The sequence below is a fragment of the Halichoeres trimaculatus genome, unplaced genomic scaffold, assembly GCF_033239565.1.
Source record: "Halichoeres trimaculatus isolate MK-OKI-2021-1 unplaced genomic scaffold, fHalTri1.1 fHalTri1_scaffold_3, whole genome shotgun sequence".
NCBI lineage: Eukaryota > Metazoa > Chordata > Actinopteri > Labriformes > Labridae > Halichoeres > Halichoeres trimaculatus.
The window spans coordinates 19,335,924-19,356,801 of NW_027437181.1; the positions used below are offsets into that span (position 1 = coordinate 19,335,924).

General features: G+C 43.8%; 1 protein-coding gene across 4 annotated transcripts in view; it reads right to left on the minus strand.

The window, feature by feature from the left end:
- The window catches only part of zfhx3b (zinc finger homeobox 3b), a 333,079-nt gene that overhangs the window by 66,448 nt on the left and 245,753 nt on the right, over positions 1–20,878 (minus strand). For all 4 annotated transcript variants that reach the window (XM_074666024.1, XM_074666027.1, XM_074666028.1 and 1 more), the window contains 3 exons: positions 18,333–20,822; positions 17,569–18,148; positions 14,714–15,210 (listed from right to left, as the gene is read on the minus strand). In XM_074666024.1, the coding sequence (XP_074522125.1) occupies positions 14,714–15,210; positions 17,569–18,148; positions 18,333–20,786 (3,531 nt within the window). In that variant the 5' untranslated portion in view covers positions 20,787–20,822. The remainder of the gene's footprint in view (positions 1–14,713; positions 15,211–17,568; positions 18,149–18,332; positions 20,823–20,878) is intronic.

Below are 20,878 nucleotides of genomic sequence, written 5' to 3' on the forward strand. Positions count from 1 at the left end.
TTGTCATCACTAAAAATCAAACACAGAGCAGACTAATTGGGAGAGCACTATGCTTTGGTCATGTGGGTAAAAAGCTTTATAAAGACCCAGAAAGACTTGTGATGGCTGCTTATTGGAGCTTCCCAAAATAACTGCTCATGCCATTAGCAAGTGTCATCACGGAGGTCATTGTGCTAGCTGCCCATATGGGGACATTTTACGCAGGGCAAAGCGGGCCATCACACAGGAGTGCTTTGTATCTCTGCTCATGCAACTTGTGTATCTAAGTTACAAGACAGAGAGCCCTAATTTTATTGTGCAACTTGCAACTGTGAGTATTGTTTTAGAGTAATGTCCTGATAAGATGATTTGTTGCTGATCTTTGTGTTGAGCAGAGTTTGTGAAAAAGATGTCATTTTACACTTGGATAGTTTAAGCTCAGTAAAGATCTGGACTAACAAAGTTGCTAAAACAAACAGGCGTGCCTGGTATAACAGATATTTCACCGACTGGCATTGTGACCAAGCTGCCCATACCGGCTCAACCATATACAGTGCTCAATCGTGCACAAAATCTCAAACTGTACTTCAAAGCCTACCACTTTTACCCCCTTCCTGTTTATTGATTACATAGAGCTCTTGTTCAGTAATTGTGCAGTAAATCAAGCATGGTGAGCACTAATCTCAACCCCGAGAGGAAAGTGTTAAAGGTAAAACCTGCTGAAAAGTGCATAATTACGAAGCTGTGTTCAGCCAGCAGAGAGGATACACTCCTCCCTCTCACATTTCTCACACACTGCCTGCCTGCGCAACTAGCAGCAGCAGGGAGAGGGGTTGGCAGAAGAGCAACGGGAAGTGTATACAGTTTCTAACCACCTCTCTCTCACTCCCTCCCTCACTCTTTCAATCCTTCTCCCTCTCAATGCATTCCCAACCAAAGCGCCGGGGGCGCCATGCTTGTAAAGAAACCACAGCCTTTTGAGTGCCTCTTGTATTTACAAACGGAGGCATGTTGGAATCAAAGGCATTACCACATGACATAACACATTAAACAGCTGGCAGATTGAGAATTTATAGACTGGATAGATAGTGAGTGGGGTAAACAGGAAAAGAGCCATTGTTGGACCAGCTAAGCTAGCTATTCTTATGATGAGAATAACAAACTTACCTAAGCCAGAGAACAGGAGAGGAGTGAACTGCAGAAGCTCCCTCCTTTCCCTCGCTTTGCCTTCTCTTTTAACACACAGCTCAGGCTATACTCCAGGTGGAGACAGCTATCACTTTCCCATCAACTTCCTGCTCCTCTCGTCTCTCCGCCCCCCTTTTCTCTGCGCTCTCTCACTCCCAGCTGCACAACTTGGTTTTCTGTGCCATGTTTGAAGATGAACAAAGCTGAATCTTTTCCCCCGTCTTCTGAAGCACTAAAATCTGCAGTTAAGAGATTTTTCTCTCTCCTCATGCCGCCTTCTCTTATCCTCCTCCCCCAACACTTCCCCCATGTTGCTGTTCTGCCTAATATCACCTCAGTTTTTATTTCACCCTCATCAGCAGGGACCTAAAAATAAATGATAAATGGAATATGATATTTTAAAGTCTTATCTCTTATCTGTTCGTGCAGGGGGAATAATAGGGTAGTTAATCCTGCAGATCCTACTCAAATTGATTAATCAGCACATGCGGACAATCAAATAAATGATTAATATTCCCCAGTCCTGTGGTCGGACAGTTACCCCTGAAACCATCAGTAATAATTCAGTAACCCTCCCCAGACCACAGGCTGCAGCTAGTCAGCCTCACTCAGCATCAGCTCTCTGATGTTCAGCAGGACTTTGAACTCCCTGCACAGAAAACTCAGACACACCAGGGGTAAGACAATCTGCAGTCTACTCTCCCTCAAAGCCTGCCACAATGACTGCCTACCTGATCAAACTCATGCACATACCTTACATTCTGCATGATAGAATTAAGGGAGGACAGTAATGTGGGATAAAGACTGCCTCATCTAAAAGCTTTTTAAGATAGCAGCACACTCTCAGGATGGAGAATATAGGAACTGAGATGAATAGTCTTTGCAGTCGCTGTACCACATGCTATACATCCAAAACTCTGTAGTACAAAGGTCTGACAGGACAGGAGAAGGAAATAGGATATCACACAAAAACCTTACATAGCATATTCTTTTTGTTATTGGCTATAGCTGCTGCAAGTTCATTTGGTGACCTAAAAATAATGATAAATTTGACCTGATGAGGACTCAACATTAAATGTGTGAATTTGTAAATATACCATGTACAAATAGAAGACAAATTACTGAAAAAAGACACATTAAAGTAACCAATAGGTGAAATGTTTGAACAGGTGATGCTGTCATGTTCTCACAGGTAGCTAGAGAACTAAATCCCTCACAGTACTGACACACAGAGGGACAAGCTGTACAGCAGTAGCAATCCCACAGCTCACCACACTGAGCACACCCTGTCCCGCTGCTGGACAAAGGGGAGGACCCCCTTTTTAAAGAAACACAGACCTGATTCTCTATCCCGTTACCCATGCTACTCTCTCACACAGAGGTCACTCAACAGCTATCTCCATGCTACTCTTTTGCATCTGCCCACCATAACTGTTCTTGATCAGTGCACCTCTCCCTCTCCTAAATTTGCACCCCGGCGTGGAATGAATGGTTGAGTCAGAGCCTTGGGATAGGATGAAATATCAGCGCGTGTGTGTTTAGAGATCACAAGTTGAAGGTGTGAAGAATCTGTCCTTCTCATAGTAGAGAAAAGTTATGTAAAGTCATTACTACATTACAACTAACTCAAACATACACACAGACTGCCCACCCCCCTCCCAAAAACACACACGCACCCTAATCCCTCTGCCGTACAGGAGGCTTGGCCTTTGTGTTGCGTCTGGCCAGCTGGCCGCCTGAATCAGCATGTGCAGCTGTCTCCTGTGACCAACACTACTTCACCAGCACCAGGACACAGTGACTCCTCACTGCATTGCAATGCTTTAATACGGCTGCCTGGAATTACTGCAGCATTGTAAAATACACCTAAGCAGCCTCTGACTTCAGGGGGAGTTTACACAGGCATGGCACAGGCTGTGTTTTAGCTTTAACACATATTGATGGCCTTTAACTAGTGTTTGAGAACCTCTGAGGGTATTGCTACTAGAACTAGACCCTCGACTGGGACGAGACGCAGCTCTAAAGTGTGCGTAGCCATTCAGTCCTCTTGCCAATATGCCTGGTGATATATAGCTGTGTGTTTAATAGGTACTGGCATGGTGTGTAGGGCAGCGTAGTGAAATAGCCTGAGTTTTATATAAGCGTCACAGTTCACTTTGATCCCCTCTCTTGCTCCACTGTTTATAAATCAGCCACACAAATATTTATGAGCGGAACGAGGAAAATGGCTGGTCTGGTTTGTATCCCTGCCCTCCTCCCTCTGTCCGTCCTCACTGTGTTCCCTCCCTCTCCCCGTGGCTGGTGTGTGGATGAGGCCACCACAGACGCAGAGCGAGTGTACAGGCCCCAGGCCACATCCATCATATCTGCTCTGTCTCTAGCTATTGTGTGGCCTGGAGAAGGCTGACCTAACCAGATCAAGTAAAAGAAAAGACAGCACGTACAAATCTAAAAAAAAAAGAGAATTAGCAAAGAGAAACATGAAAAACTGGTCAATGCTCCAAATTATTTTCAGTTTCAGAAGTCAAACTAGTCCAGTGTGGATTCACAGTATGAACACCAACAAGAACAAAACCACAAATCTGTCAATGCCAGTCATGCCCCTGGCTAATGCATCACTAGTTCATAAGTAACTACGATCAATCAATTAATACAACCATGTCCAATACACATCCCCTCTGCCCCCCTTTTAGCTCACCTATCTGTTTTAGTCTACAACACACATAATGGGACCAGCCCAGGTTTCTGGATCCATACGCTTTAATTGCTCCCCCCAGCCCTGACCTCTGGTCGAGATCACCCTGATATACAGCATCTCTATTAAATTGGGAAGTAGGTAAATATTCTTCTAATGACCCTTAGTTCTAGCGACACCATTGAAAATGGAGCGGAACAAAAATCAATGTTGTTTTTTTTCCTTCTTGCCCTTCACTGACTCTATTAGTTCTATTTTACCTTAAGGTTGAATCCAAAAACAGGTAGAAAGTAGCAAAACAGGCAGTGGACTTGACTTAAATGAAGAGATTACAACTGGGCTCTCAGAATAAAATATCGAATGGCATCTTTACTGTTCCTCAGTGAAGCCTGTGTGTTACAAAACTGGGTTTATAGTGAGCCAGTAAAATAAATAAATAGATGAGACAGCCTTTATCTCAGCTGGGTAGAATGTTGATCATGCAATCTAGGCTCAAGATAATTCAAAAGATAATGTGGTTCAAGTGGGAAACTAGACTGAATGCTCCTCATTACATAGTGCTGGTGCACAAAAACAAAAGATAGTAGTTAATGCAAGGCTATGTGTGTTTGTCTTTGTATGTGTGTTCACTGTACAGTAAAAGCAGATGAACAGTATGTGTTGGTGTGTCTGTGTGTCTGTGGGCAGGGGCAGGCGGGTGGGGATAGAGAGGGGGTGATAGTGGTGGACCGGCTTGTCGATCGATGCAGTGATTGGCAGTTAATGGCTTTTCCTGTTCTGCCTTGGTAACCCTGGCCTGATGGCTGTTGCTTCTGATCAGAGATGGCAGATGGTGTTTGATTTTCGTATATAAATCCCTGACTTTGTGGAGATGGCTTCATCATGTTTAATGATTTAAAAGTTAAGTTGAATGCTGGGCATAGTCCAATGCTTGAATCACCTTCCAAAATGCTCTAACCTCGCTTCCAGATGTGAGGTCTGATTTCTATTAACTGTATGTACATAGCACGGTCACTTCTAAGCTTTAAGTCACTCAATCCCTCAATGATAAATCTTTAGTAAGATATTCAACACATGTGTTTTTCTTTATATCACACTGTCCACCATTTGAATACCAGGTCTCATTTTACAGGCTGCTCAGTCATACACGCCTTCTTGATGGAATATGACCTCTCAAAGTACAAAACCCCAGAGATCAAAGATAATCCTGAACACCCAAAGTTCTGTTACAAAATTGTGTCGTCCCTTTCATTCAAGCAGGCAGTAATAAAAGAGTATACTGGGAACTGTGCCCAAGCAAAAGGAGAAAAGTTGTAAATTGAGGAAAATTGAATGATAAGCTCAATTTGGTGTGCAAGAGGAGATGATAGGGAATCCGGGTACAAACAGCAGGTCCTGAAATTTTACTTATTCATTTTTTTTACAGGGAAATTTCTTGTTCTATTGCTTTCTCTGGCTCTGCACTCAACCATTTTCAATTGCTGTTAGCACTTAAGACCCTCATTTATGTCTATGTATCTGAACCTACCATCTACCATCCCATTATTCAAGACTTTTTCATATTGTATTCACTATTAAGTTCAAATTGAGCTAATTGGAGAAATATGACTGAATTGTTAGAAATAAATGTCATACAAAAGCCTTTATGATAAAGATTAATAATGCTAAGAGTAAACTCTATTTTAACATCTGTGGATGAACAAGGTGTCACACTGGACTTACAGTTGCAAAAAAATAACAAATACAAAAAATTATTGCTTTGCAGAACTTATTAAGATGCTCAGTCTTCTCCCCACCCCAACCCCACACACCTTTAAGCATGCAAATGAATACAACGACCATTTGAATACTAATTTGCATTCCATATCCACCATTTCATGTCCAAACTTTAACGGCTCCCAGAGTTCTTGTTGAAACAGTAGCTGCAAAGATGGTCCTTATGGTTTAAATTATTCCAACAAGACTTTTCCAACCTAACAAGCATAAATTAGAAATTCCAATCTAGTGACAGAGCTGAAGGAAGGAAGGATCCAAGTTTGAATTATACAGCAGCCTTTAATTTTTGGGACTAGTCTTGATTAAATGCGGTGATGTTCTTAAAAAAAAAAAAAAAAAATGTTTGAAGGGTTGGCAAAGGTGGTGGAGAGTAGATGACTTGAGCTAGTCTAGCAGCTCAGTCGCTCTGGATACTTCCTCCTCTTCCTCTTTTGGGGAGATCTCAGCGGCCTTTGTTATTTAACATGAGATTGATAAGTGCTCTATAAAAGACAAATGTGTGGTGAAACTACTTCACAAAACAGAAGCACCAGGGTTTCAGCTACTTACTTCCAAAAGCTCTGGCCAGTAAAAGTAAAGTGTCTGACAGCGCGACCCTGAGGTCTGCCACATAAATGAGGCAGGGTGAGGTGAAGGTGAGAGGGGAATGGAGATGATATGTTGGGGAGGAGCTTGAAGCCACAGTAGTTAACTTTTTTTTTTTTTTTCCAAACGCCACACCATCTATTCTGGGCATCAGTTTGTCATGAAGGAATGTAAAGGCCATAAAGTATCGGTGCCCTTGAGAAGTTGAAGAGCATTCTTGTCCCCAACTCTTAAAGCTGTCTGACTCCGTTTCACTCACTATCACTTTTCCCAACAAGCGCCCCCTCGCTCTTTCTTACTCCAGCAGTGAGTTTAAAGTAGAGCACAGGTGTAGAAGATGGCACCCGTGGGAAAGATAACATTTGGGAACATTCCTGGGGTTAAAACGACTTTTTTTTCTGATATTCTTCATCTGGGAAACTATGTAATTGCCTTGGTTCCATGAGTGTGCCTTTGTCCCCTTTGTGCCTACACCCCACACTCCCCGACACTAACTCTTACATCACTACCCAGTAATTTCCATATTAGACTTTAAACAAGAGATTTTATTCTCTCCGACTTTTTTCATTTTCATCTTTCCATTATATCCATCTTTTGTTTTGCAGAATAAAAGGCATGATGAGAAAACAAGGTGCAAAATGATCTTTTCCAGAGCCCCTAATAAAAACCTCATGACACCCTGGGCTGTACCGCTTAATTACAAAAGGATGAAATCTTTTCTTCTACATCTGGAGAAAACATTGTCTGCATAACACTGATAGATTTACAGCTCCCAGTTCTAACCCTGAACTCTGGTGCACAGCAATTAGGCAAAAACATGGATGGAGATTCATCCCCGTGAAGTTCAGGAAGACATGGCTATTTTCTTTCTGGAACTTAAGACCTCTGAGGCCCCACTGTTTCGAATAAAACCTTTACCCAGAAAATAGTCCTCAGGAATCTGGCACATGGTACGTTTTAACCGAAGCATTAAAACAGTTACATTGATGTGATTTAGCCCCTTTTTTTACTTTATATCAGAATTTGTGCTCCTCATCCCTTTCCAAACAGTCCACTTTGAATCAAGCATGCTTGCAGGCTTTAGCATTTCTTTGACCCATCACTAACAACAAACAGCCAATGAAATGCAGGCGAGAAGTTGCTGAAGTTCTGCAATCCTGCATTAATCGATGCACCAGAAAATGGAAAGACCTCAGGGGCAGATTTGCTAAAATAAAGAAAAACCTGGGTAAAACAAAGGCTGTACATGCTTTGCACACTTAGGAGCTTTTTAAATGGCTGTAGAGCTGTAAATCAAATACGGGCCTGAATTCAGCTGTTTTACAAAAAAGCAAGAAAGCCAAAATGTTGTGCAATTACAGAAAAAGCCAGCCAAAGCATTGTGCTTCGAAACTGCATTACCCCAATCAAAAATTCATGTTTATTAAATCACTTGATCAGACTTTTAATATTGTTTTTGTTGCTTCTCAAACATGCTTCTGGACTTAAAGTACAAGATTACAAGGCAAGGGGAATGCAATAACAGCCAGGGCCACATATCCATCATTCTGTAAAATATATCTGTCCCATGGCTCTACTCAGGAGCCCAAACCCAAACAGAGGAGAGGTCCCCGTGTGCTCATCCTGGCACCAAAGACCTCCTCCCCTCTCCTCATCTGTCTCTTTACTCTACCTTCCTTTTTCATGTACAGCTCCACTGAACACAGACCTCAGAGCTGAGTAGTTTTGTGGCCCTGACCACTCGGAGGCCATTAATCTGGTGGCTTAGCCACTGATGTATTGATGGTGCAGAGCCGGTAAGCTGGCCCGCCTCGCTCTCTCCATCCCTTCAGCTTAGCGACTACATAGATTCACAGGAGCCTACATCTGGCCTCATCAGAGCAGTGTTTACCTGCCAATTGCCTCTGTTAGGCTCTCTGGTGCAGTGGCTAGAGGTCGCCAGATGTACTGACCAGCTGAGCAAGAAAAACAAAAAAAAGTAAGATGCTTTAGTTAGGTCATGAGAGCCACAAGGTTTTCTGAACACACTCAAAATACGCCCGAATGTAATTTGCTGAAGTCTGCCAATCAGCATTTAGAAGTTTTAACCCAATTGTTGGTGCCTTTATCTATTACTTAAATCATTATTTGCGTGTGTGTAAACTTAATGACAGTCAGCCAACATAGCAGCCAATTTTCCTGCAGTTTGACTACAAAATAGAAAAAACTAACAGGAAATTGTAGAGACCACCGATTACATGAATCCTAAATGGGTTGTAATCAGGACAAGGCAAAGGGACCCTATCCCCCTTACAGTAGGGGAGGTACAGAGATGGGACATTGACTGATATGTCTGTAATATGTCTCGACAAGATAGGAACAGGTAGACCAACAGTAGGAGATAGATTAGATGCAGAGACCCTCCATGTAGGACAGGCAGAATTTTTTTAAAGAGCCATTTCCCTTCAACTTTATCTCTTGCATCATTTAAAGGAAGCCTTTATTTTGCCATGTTGTATAATTATTTTTTATCTAGGACAAATGACATGTGCCTTCCTTTATACATGGCCAGATCTGATGGTTCAACAAAAGTATTGTTGTGTTTACAATAAAGTTAGAATTACTCTGCTCTTAAGCTGCTCGAGGTTTCAAATAGTTTCTGAAAAGCTAGAATCATGGACAAAATACTGACTTGATTTAATTTAACAACTTAATGGGAGACAAGATGTTTGACCCTGCATAGATCCCCAGACTATCCACATCCACTTTCACAACAGCTTTGATATGTGGTTAAACAATATTTGATATATCTATACATTTTAAGAACACAATAAAAACAGATAGAGATTTGAGGTAAAATATTGATAGAATCAAAGTGAGCAGAGGAATAGAGACAGGGATGAAGGAGTGATTTTTAAGAAACTGTTTTCTTTTTACAAGAAGTAATGATTGAGTATATACACCATAAACCGTTGAATTAAAAATCCACCAACAGAACACAAAGGGGATTGTATCTTTGCTTTGAACTAAAATGAACTTTAGTCACAAAGAGTGATAGTACCTTACTTCCTTTTCCCTTCCTTCCTCAAAGACCAATCTATCCATAGCGCTGATCAGGCTGCAGATAACTAGATCAGCAGCTTCCTCGCACATTAGCCTGAGCATGCCCTGCTGCCCTTGTCCAAAAACAAAATACTCTAATTAGAACAAGCAATCCTTAACACAATGACCACGGATCTCATGATCTCACACACCATCTCAGTTTTTTTTTCCCTCTAACCCTCCTGTGACTCTGTGTGATGGAACACAAAGAATGCATCTTTATCTCCACCACAAACCCAGGACGGAGAAGCTGGTCTGTAATGCACTGGGTTCTTTAAGTCAGACTATTGTGGTGGACAGCCACAGTGAAAAAAAAACGCTGGGAAAGGACCAGCCTCCCCTGTCTAAGCAGCCTACTCCCTCTTTTTCTCTTCCTTTGCTGTCACTTTTTAAATCCAAGTAACACCCACAGTAGGGCAGTTGTGAGTACAAGCAGCAGCGGCAGCAGCAGCAGCTGTGCTACGGGTCAAAGCCTGACCAACTCTGTGACCTTCTCAAGAGGTGGGAGCTGGAAGGGTTGTGAAATTCTTGCTCACTGCCAAACACAAGGCCCTACCGGCCCCCCTCTGACAGAACCTCTCTCCAACCCTTTTTGTTTTCTGATCTATGCCCCTCCTTCCTTGTTCAACCAACCCCTCAGAGTAACTGAGCTGTGTTTGGGGTAGGGCACAAGAGTTCAACACCAGGATCAGGATCATGGCTGCGTTGATTAGGGAGGTGTCACAGGGGCTCATACAGAATTCAAACTCCCTACATGTGCTCTCAAACCATTGATGACATGTACATCACTTGGCCCGAATCACACTGTAATAAGTCTCTATGAGCAATTCAAATGATACATTTAATGAGCCCTATGTTGTCATCTGCCGGCACTTTAGATTAAAAGATTGGGCTGTGCATGTGTGTGTGTGTGTGTGTGTGTGTGTGTGTGTGTGTGTGTGTGTGTGTGTGCATTCACACACTTGTGCATGTGAAAGGAGAGAATAGGCTGTCTCCCAGGATGTGCAAGCGAGCGCTTTATTAGAGCGGTAGTACCAGTAAATCAGAGCTCAGCTCTTCCTGGAACTGCTGCAACCTTTCCCACTGAGCACTATTACTGAACAATCATAGGCTAGCCATGATAATTAGCAGAGTATCTATCCTTCCAACCCTCCTGTGCCCCCCTCCTATCCATCCCCCATCCCCTCTCTCCTGTCTGTCTCCTCATCCTCCTTTCAACACTCCTCTTCTTAGCAATGTCTGCTGTGTGAGTGGGTAAGGCCACTTCCATCTTTCTGCCGTAGGACATATCACACTGAATGTCCAAATTTTAGTCTTGATTTTGGCAAGTATAGGACAAATTTAAGACAAATCATCTGCCCTCACTCCAAAAACACCAAACATATCAACACAACTTGGACATCCCAGAAAAGTTTCAGAGCTTGGGAGAAGAACTAGGTATCAACTTGCCAACCCTGTCACAGAAGTGATGGCTATTATGACTTAAAATAAGGTTATTAATATAAATAAAAAAGAGGATCTATATAAAACAGCTAATTTACTGTTATTATGCAGGACTGAAATCATGAATGAGTGGTAAGTACAAACCTCAAATATTAAACTGTTTGAACAATTTGACAATTTTCAAGGAATACTGAATAAAAATTAACCCAAGTAGAGTTGTAGACCAAGAATATTTGAGTCAATCCTTGAAGTTATGATCATTAAGCTTGTGCCTCTTTAGAAGATCATCATTAAAACACTGGAAAGCATTTCATGTAACCATTGATCTTTTCATTAACATAACAACTTGTTTTCACTGTTACAGATTTTCATTACTTTCTTTCTTTTGCATTTCTTTCACCTGTGTTCACTCATTCTTTTGGATTAGACTTAGGGTTAAATGAAAGTACCAGCTCCATGTAAGATACAGCTGTATTGTGCTCCTTAATGGTCTAGCTGCTGGGTGCCACTTATCACAGGGTTAGTGCAGTTAAAAGTGCAGAACATATGATCAAAAGTGTTTCTGTTTCTCATCAGTGAGAAACAGTCCGTGGATGTGACTGTGTGTGAGGCGGAGAGAAAGAAAGATAGGTGAAAGTTTGTGTAGTTATGTTTGTTCTCAGTGGAGCATGACAAGGACAGAGGGAGGGGTGACAGGACTTTTTTTTGGTTCAAGATTCCCCTTCTGATAGTGAAGGCACTTTCTCCCTTTCTTTTCATGGCCAAGCGGCATCTGGAGTGGATTTTGTGCTAGCAGACACCGAGGAACATGATTACATTCGGCTAACTGCATTCTAAACTGATTATGCATGTGCCAAGCTAATGGACTACATTTGCAAGAGGAAAAATAACATCCAATCAATCTCAATTACCGCCGATTGCACCGGCCCCGGAGACAAGGAAGGTAGCCAGCTAACGCCCCATGCTCCTCCCATTTCCCCCAACCCTTGACTGGAAGCTGAGGCCTGTGGCTGGGCCTGGTTAGGCCCCACCCATTATGTCAGGCCAGGGAAGCCAGGGCCTGAGAACTGGATTAGTTCCACTCATCTCACCTCCACACTAACACTTAGCCAAATCCCGAGGACTACAGCAAATGGTGTAAGGGCTATCATATCCACATATTATTTGCAAGGCGAACTGCAAGATGAGAAGGAAAGCTGGGTTGGTTCAAGATGAAGAGAGTCTCCGGAGAGAGTTTCACATTCTAAAATATTATGCACAAGAACTGAATTTTGGGTTATTTAAATACTTCTAAGGAACCCATCTGTTTGAGTTTAGGTCTGACCACTCCAGAGGCAGAAGGGTGAGCATCATGCTATCGCTAAAAAAGTCTTATGATCCATATGATCCATGGGGGAGATGTGTTAGCTACAGAGCTATACAGGGCAGTCTGGGCAGAATGCATATCTTTCAACTTAGAACAGAGCACACAGGGGAATACACCAACACCCCCCACTGCGTGTTGGTCCGTGTGGTTAGGATGACTTGCTGAATCTTTCTGTGGTCTTTTGGAACATTCCAATACATGGGGTGGTGGGGCTGATATTTTTAGAAAGCCCTAATATGGGCCGCATACCACAGACTCTCAAATTATCCCATCCAGCTTAGCCCTCAGTTTAAACCTTCCTTTTTAATTCCAGTAATTACAGGCTCCAATTTATATGGAGCTGCGCACACAAAGGGCCTGTTTAATGCAAACCAGTTTGATTTGGGTGAAGTGTCCCAAGCATCTCCCACATCTTACAGTCTGTTTATGCTGACTTGATGATTTATTTTCTTCCCAAAAAGGTTAAAAACGGTGCTATTTGCATCAGGTTTCTTTTGGGAGGAATAAATGAATGGTGATTTAGCCTTTTTTCATCTTTGCATAATACACCAAATTAGGTTTACAGGCTTGTGGGCTACTGTGGGTTTCTTGTGTGTTTGTATCTCAACTAGGACAGTATATCCAAAGTGTGACTCACACTGTAACATTGTCAAAACAAGAACCACTGCTACAACAGCCCTTTCAACCATATAGCTATTTTTTTTCCCTAATCACATATGTAAGTCACAAAATATTGCCATATTTCTTGTCTAGTTGTGAGCAGCTCTGTTTCTGAGTAGTGTCTGGGATGAGGAGGGCTTAGGAGGACGCAGTGTTCTTGGGTTGAGAGAGCAGGTAATTTCTGGACAAATGCACACACTCTTTCTCAGAAGATCAATTGGTTTTAAGAAATATGGAGCCATCTTAAGAGGCTTAAGTCATAAAAAATGATCATGCCTGGATGTGTTGTACATATTTAATCCCCCACAGCCTGAGCAGCAGTATGACATATGTCTCTTCTCTCTTTAAAAAACTTGGTTGGAAAAGGAGACAGAAGAGAAGAAAATGTGTTTCTCTTTTGCTTTCTGGGCTCACAGCAAAGTGGGGAAGCTAAAAGATAATGTAATATAAAATGAAGCCTATCTTGTGACACAAAACAAGCCTCCCGCTCCAGAGGTGTGAGGTAGAGAGAGTGTATGCCAGATCATGTCTATTTTGGTCTAATGTGAGCCTGTCACTGGAATGTGGGCCAGTTTGTCCAGCAGCCAAGGCCAGGAGAGGATGACCAAGAGCTGGGAAAATACAAGGACATCTTGCTTTGCTTTCTGCTATGTCAACTGAATTAGCACATCTTGTTGCATATTTGCATTTTATGTAAATTAAAAATAAGCGGTGAATCAAAAATTTTCCTACAGCCCTTTGTTTTTTGTTTGTTATAGTGCAAACCCATGACTGACGAACCAGACTATATTTTGACCTCATAATACCTCCTGTGTCCCCTGACTCTTGTAACTGCTGTTCCAGGAGCCCTGCATCACCCATCCACTCTCACTAAACACTGAACATTGATTTCTCTCTTTTAATCTTAGTCCAGGACTCAGAACTTGTGAAAAGGAAAAATTACTCTCATGTAAAGGGCTATCATGAGGCACATGTCTCTGAATACCTCAATTCTAAAGAATGTCCTTGTGTTTTAAAGCAACATGCGAAGACAAAACTGAATTCTTGAAAGAGTGTTCTCTCTTTACGTTGCAAAATTCCAACCTTTTTTCAGAAAAAAAACATGTCAGTAAGTAAAAAGGAAAGCAACAACAGGAAACTCTTAATATTGGCTGATATGTAGTAAATGCTGACAGGGAGTATGCGTTTGTATGTGTTTTGTTGTGTGTGAGTGTGTGTGTGTGTATACATGTGCAGCTGTGCCAGTTTGGGTTAAGCGCAGAGTGGCCGAAGCCGCAGACAAACAGGATAGGTACCTAAGTGGAATCAGGCCTGTTAGATTTATGGCCATTTGTTCGGAGAGTGTTCATCCATTGGCTATTATGGAATGATTAGAGGAGAAGGTGAAGCTCCAAGTCCAGCAAAAATCAATACGGCTGTCGAGAACGATTCAGCCTTTCCCGCTCCAAGGAGTATTAGCACCAAACCTCTGTCTCCTCACACTTCTTCATTCGTCTCCTAGTGATTCACCCTTAAGCCTCCTGGCCAGCCTCATCTGCCATGCTCTTCTCATGGCCGCAGTGTGGCCTTGCTTTTATATGACTTCTAGAAAGGCAGGGGTCACACAACACGAGTGACACTCAGGAGAGGAGCTAGTTTTGAGGTGTGGGCAGTACCAGACCATTTACTGTCTTTTAGGGGGTGCACGATTTAGCGGGAGGCAGATAAAGGGCACATTTTGCTTATCAAAGATCAGTTGGATGACAAATACTCAGAAACATGATTCAATCACGCCTCTTAAGCACACTTCAAATATTAATACAGTATAGACATTGAAACGTTGCAGGTTGTCTATTTTGCTGTGTGATGTGTCTGATAACCCCTCATGTTATGTTTGTACTCTGTACTGACAGGAAAAGGTAGAGTAGCTGGTGTGACAAATGAGTTTAAAGACCACTAACCTTGTAGAGTTTGAGGCTAGCCTCATGGCGGGAATTGACAGTGTGCATCCTCAGCTTCTCCAGGCTGTTAGTGTAGTAGTCGCAGGCATTGCACTTCAGGTGCACTGGATTGCCAATAGCCACACACTTCAGACGCCATTCATTGCCTTTGCCCCCTTCTTTGATGTGTGCAACGAGTTGGTATTTTTGCACATGTTTGTCTGTCTTGCAGTGCAGCTGGAAGTTGGCCTTGAGCTGGGTGGTGTAGTGGCACAACTTGCACTGGTGAGAGTCGCCCACCACAGCGCGCCACTCCTCCTCCGGTAGGCTTCGTTCAGCTCCCATATGCATGCCAAGCACATCCAGGTTGTCAGTGGTAAAGCGGTTGCACACGGCGCACTGAAAAAGCTTTAGAGAGGGGTCGCTGGTTTGTGATAGACTTTCTCCCAGGGTCATCAGTTCTTCAGACACCAACTGCCCGCTACCCAGCCGCACGTCCATAGGGATCTCTCCACCGACTAGATTGATCAGGAGAAACATAAAGACAGACACAAAGAAATAGGAGAAGGTTAAAAAGGTATTGAGATGGTTGAATAAATACATTTCTAATTATGTTGAACTGTGTTATATTGAATGGATGGCATTGTGAATGTTTGTATTTATGGGCACACAGCAGTCCTCGCTTGAGCTGAGTGTGCAGAAGCCTGGACGCCTCCATGGGGACGAAAACCTCACACTGCCAGAGAATAAGTATATACATAGCATGTTTGTGTTGGGGCACTCTTATAACCAGTCTGCAAATAAACTCCAGAGGCCATGATCTCTAAGGAAAGAGGAAGATATGTTATCATTACTGAATAACTAAGGAGTTTCTGGGTATACATTACTGTAAATCAAATTCATCACCCCTGTTCACTGAATAATAATAATGAAAAAGATTTGCTTTTTTAAATCCAGGTTGTCTGAAAAGCTAGATGGACACATCACAGATTTACTCTTCTGTTTGATGTTCCAAATCATCTAGAGGGAAAAAAGCATCAGGAACACAATCTGTGACACAAAACAGTCTTCAAAAAAACACTGCTAAAAATTGTGGGAGCAGCTGGAGTTTTTCCCTATGTTTGCTGATCTTTAATCTTTCACTGCCGAGGCCTAGCATACAGTCGTGACCCTGTCTGGCTTTACACTAAATTAATTCCAGCAGCTCCTTTTTATTTATTGCTGCAGTCTGGATGCAGCCTGTTCTTGGACTTTTCTCCATTACCTGTGTTTTTTATAGACAAGGGAGGGAGACCTTTGAGAAACCCTCAGAAATTACTCAGACCCAGCACTACAGTCATGGCTCATTTTGCTTTCTGTGCAAAAAACATAGGTGCACATGATGCATGTTTGATCGACCAATCCCTGTGCCATTCCTGCTCTTACAGCTCTCATTCCTACCTGCATCTTATTCTCCTTAACCATGAAGATTCAGTGATTAACACCAGACCTGGATATATTTCCTCACTAAAGTTGTCTGGCAGGGCTTTGATTTACAGCTTTGCATCTGTTTCACATTTTTATGTTTTAAAGATTTTTTCCTTTGAGACTGTAACCACAACATTAGAAAGGAAAATACGTCAACCCATATCAATATTTATACAAAGAAAGATAGGTAGTTCTAGTGAATCTTTAAAAATGCTGACTCCAAAAGTTTAAATGTTAACACATTCCACTCTTTTCCTTATTCCTTTTTTCAACCAATGTTTAACAGTTAATAACTGTCATTGTTCTTACACTATACTAATGAGAGAATAATTCCCAAACTCAAAGTCACATCCTGAGCCTTCTCTTTGACCGTCTTCCTCACCATTTCCTATCTTGCTTTAACTAAAGCGGCTGACTGCAGCCTTAGAAATGAGGATTACCAGGAGGCTGAGATCATGTAAGGTTAACATTTGTTATGTCTTTTTGGTAAAACCCTCAATTAAAGAAAAAATCCATGGTGAAAGCATAACAGCACACTTTTTACTTTAGCAGCTTGGTCTGAGATCTCCTTGTGATGTCAGGCGCTCTCTTGATATTTATTGAGCCCTATGCATGAAACTGCTCAGTTGATATTGAAGTGTTTGTGTGTCCTAGCTTTAAGAGTTCCTCAAAGTGTGACTGAGGATGACACTGCTGTAGTTTATGGGCCCAGAGTGTGTCATCATTGTAACATGCTTATTACAAGTCACCTCACTTGAAAACGAACCAGATGGCAGAAGAGGGAAAAAAAGAATTAGTCACAGCAATCAATTCTTGTTTGTGTCTTTGAACTGGTGACAGTTGGAGACAAGTCTGTGCAAACTGTGGGGTTGTAACTGGCCCGCCAAACACTCTGCTATGCTGCTGAATTACACATGCTGAGCCCTTCCTTGACCAAGATAAAAATTTATTGCAGCAATTACAAAGTCAAAAAAAAATGGAGAACTCCGGTGGTGGGGCTTAGCAGGCGTTTGGGAATAATGATATAAAAAGACCAATGCTGGCTGCCTAAGGGCAGAGCATGGAGAGGAAAGCAGTTAGGTTTGGTCCTCTACTTCACCTTTTGGAGCAAAACTGGGCATAACTGTGTGACCCTCAAAATACAGTTAGTGTTTCACCAGCAGAGTCTCTTGTTTAACTGTGTGTCTACTTGTTTGCACATGTATAACTGGTCTTGTGCATTACGACAGCAATATCTTGCTTTATAGTTTAATGGCATATGTATGCAAATGGGACAGTCATACTACACTCAACAGAGTTGCATATCATGGAGTTGCTACCTAAGAATAGATAGATGGCACAGCTAGTCTGCATTATTTAAGAGAAGGGATTTTTAAATATGTTGAAACTAGGGGAAAAATGGGACTCACCAAGTGCAGGGGCCAGGGCAGTCATGTTGGGATCAAGATGAAAGCTCCCCATCAGAAACTGGGCTTCAGCCCCTGCTGGGTCTATCTTGAGGCCTGGTGGAAGGCTCATGTTCTGTGTCAGGTAATATTGGTAAAGCTCAGCCTCAGACGGTGAGGGCATGGCTCCCAATCCAAGCCGGCCATGCTGCATCTGAGTCACATTCTGCTGAAGTAGCATCATGTTGTGCATGTGCTTCTCGCTGGTCATGTGGATGCGTAGATTCCGTGCGACATTGGTTTCGTAGTCACACACCTCACATCGCCAAGTAGGTTTGTTCTTCGGCTTGGTCGGGGAGGGAGCCCCACACGGTCCTGCCATATGGGTAGAGGACTGCGTAGGATGGTGGTGGGGAGGGTGATGGCTACTGGCCTGGGTCACAGAGGGCACAGCCACCACTCCTCCTGGGTTGTGTCCAAATACCTGTTCCTGCGCAGAGGCGATGGAGCCGCCATTCTGCAGTGTCTGCATGTTGTTTAGATGCTTGTCCGACTGCATGTGGATGCTTAGGTTGCCTTTTGTGGTGGTAGAGTAGTTACAAACCTACAAAATGTACAACATTTTATCTTGAATGGCAGAAAGGTTACATTCATTTCATTTTAGTTTCAATTAACCTCATAAATTTTACTGGCTCAAACTGTCAACAACACAAAAACAATTTTATGTGTTAGCCTTGGATAAAGAAAAAAAGAATAAAAACAAACTGCCAAATTTCTTTGCTACATACCTCACACCGAAAGGGCTTGTATCCACAGGTGTAGCTTTCTCCACGAGCCAGACGGGGGTGGCTCTGACCACTACTGCAATACATACAGGAGCCTCCAGAGTCAGGGTGCTTTTCTTTCATGTGAGCCTCCAACGTCTGCTGGTATTTGTAATGCCAGTTACATTTTGGACACTTAAGTGTCTTACATGAGTTGCGTGAATGCATCATGGTCATGTGACCTCCTAAGGAGCGTGAAGATCCCAGGACAGTGTCACATTTTGGGCATTCTACACCACTTCCTCCACTGCCACCAGGTCCATGGTTCTGTGAACACTCACCCATCCCTGTTAGGTCACAGGAACCTCCTGGCAAGAGGTGAGAGTGACCAAGTGATGAAGGGTGGAGGTGATGATGATGATGGTGGTGCATGTGGTGATGATGGGCTCCATTTTCCTCCTCTCCCTCTGCTGGGCAATCATTTGGTTCTGGAGCTGTGGCACTATCTCGATTGGCACTTTCATCAGCAGCAGCATTGGAGGACAGGGGTGAGGAGGAAGTGCCAGCAGTTTCATCCTCGCTCCTTCTGACGGCAGCTGCCGCCATTGCCATGGGAACAGTGGATCCCTGGCAGTTAAAGCTCGGAGGGAGCTCTGTGGTCCTCCCCCCAACATCGGCAGCTGAACCCTCTTTTTTGACAGGGGAGGAAGTGGAAGCAGGGGCTTTGCTGTTGAGCGTGGAACTGACTGCAGAGGTGCAGACAGAAGGCTGGAGAGCGCTACTAGGCATTAATAAAGGAGATTTGGAAATGCTTTGGTTTGAGACAGCTGGTTCCCCTGCTTCACCTCCGCCACTGCTACTGTTATCACTACAGGCCACTGCAGTGCTTTCTGTCTCCACCTCGTCTTCCTCCCCCCTTAATAACAGTTCTTCTTCCTCCTCCGAGCCCCCTATTTGGCTCGATAGATGCTCTTTGCTTTCATGTCCCTCAGTGTCCCCATCCTCTCCCTGGCATGCTAACTCTTTCCCGACAGGCTCCTCTGTTCTCCCTCCCTGTTTGGGCAGGGCACTGGAGTCTTTGGCAGAGCCTGGGGATGAGGTAAGAGTGGATGCTTTGGGGATGCTCAGCCCTCCAAGGGACACGACAGAGCTAAGAGGGGTTTGTTGCTGTTGCTGGGGACCAGAGTCAGAGTCTTTGTTCAAGAGGGTCTCACTGCCCCCACTGCTGCTTCCAGGCTCTAGATGGACACCACTAAATGTGCCATAGAAGCTCTGACCAGGGTTAATGGGGAGCAGGTTAGGTGGCAGGGGAGTGTTCTTAGTTTTTGGTTCCAGGAAACTGATGAGGGGTTCTTTGTCCTTTCCAATGCCCTGGATGATGGCAGATGCATGCTTGTCCCCTAGTAGCTGCCGTTCATCCTCACACAGTGTCATGCGGTGGTCATGAACGGCATGAGTGGCAAAGGAACGGGCATAGCCAAAGGACAGCTTGCAGAGAAAACACATGAGAATGGGCTTTCCCTTGCCATAAAGAGCTAGCCCATCAAATTTGGAGAAATCCACGTTGTTAGGAACATCTTTGGATACACAGGACTTCTTGGCAGACCCATCGCTGTTCAGGTAATCCTTGTTGCTTTTGTGCCGCACATCGAAGACACGGAAACTGTGCAGGACAGGACTAAGACCTGCCATGGTTGAGGTATTGGGGAAACCTTGGTCTGAATTGCCAAACCACTTCCCGAAGGACGAGGCTATGTGGAACGTGTTTATGATCTGAGGGTAGACCGCAGATGAAGCCCCAGCGGGTTCCCCTGGTTTTCCCCCACTGCTGAGAGAGTTTGTGGGAAGCAGGCTGGGTACCATGCCCCCACCACTTTGGATCAATTGACTGAGGCTCTCTACGATGTAGGCTGAGCCATCTGGCTGGTAGACTATCTCTCCAGCCAGGTTCTCCACATCACTGCTCTCCTCTTCTTCTTCCTCCTCTCCTTCCTCACTCCCACTTTCCGGCGCACCCTGTTGTTGCGTGGGCTGATGTCGCAGGAGAGCAGGCATGCCCCCTCCCCCTGAAGCCATTGGCACTCCGGGGAAGGGTTGAAGACTTGGGAAACAGCTGTCAATCTCCATTTCGTCTAAGTCTTCGGATTCTTCCTCTTCTCCACAGCTCACTCCCTCTTCTTCCCTTCTGGGATGCAGCTGGCCTGTGGCAGAGCTCTCACGGCAGGCTTTGGGCGATGTCTGTTTTGGCGGCTGCTGCTGGGACTGGAGTTCTCTCACCCTGTCATGAGGTGCACTGGGGTTTTGGGGTTGGGATGGGTAAGGGTCAGAGAGAGACAGGGGGTCCAGGGAAGGGGCCTGGTTGGTGCAAGGGACCTGTGAGCTAGAGTGATCGTTCCAGGGCTGTGGTGGTTGCTGCTGCTGGGAAGAGCCGAGCCCATCGTCTGTCCCAGAAACCACAGGAGACTCACAGCTGTCCATGCTGATGCCTACATGAGGCGTTCATCGCATCAAGGCCTGCAGAGACACAAAATGTGAAAAACAGAGATTAATTTTTAGCATAGGAAGTTTTA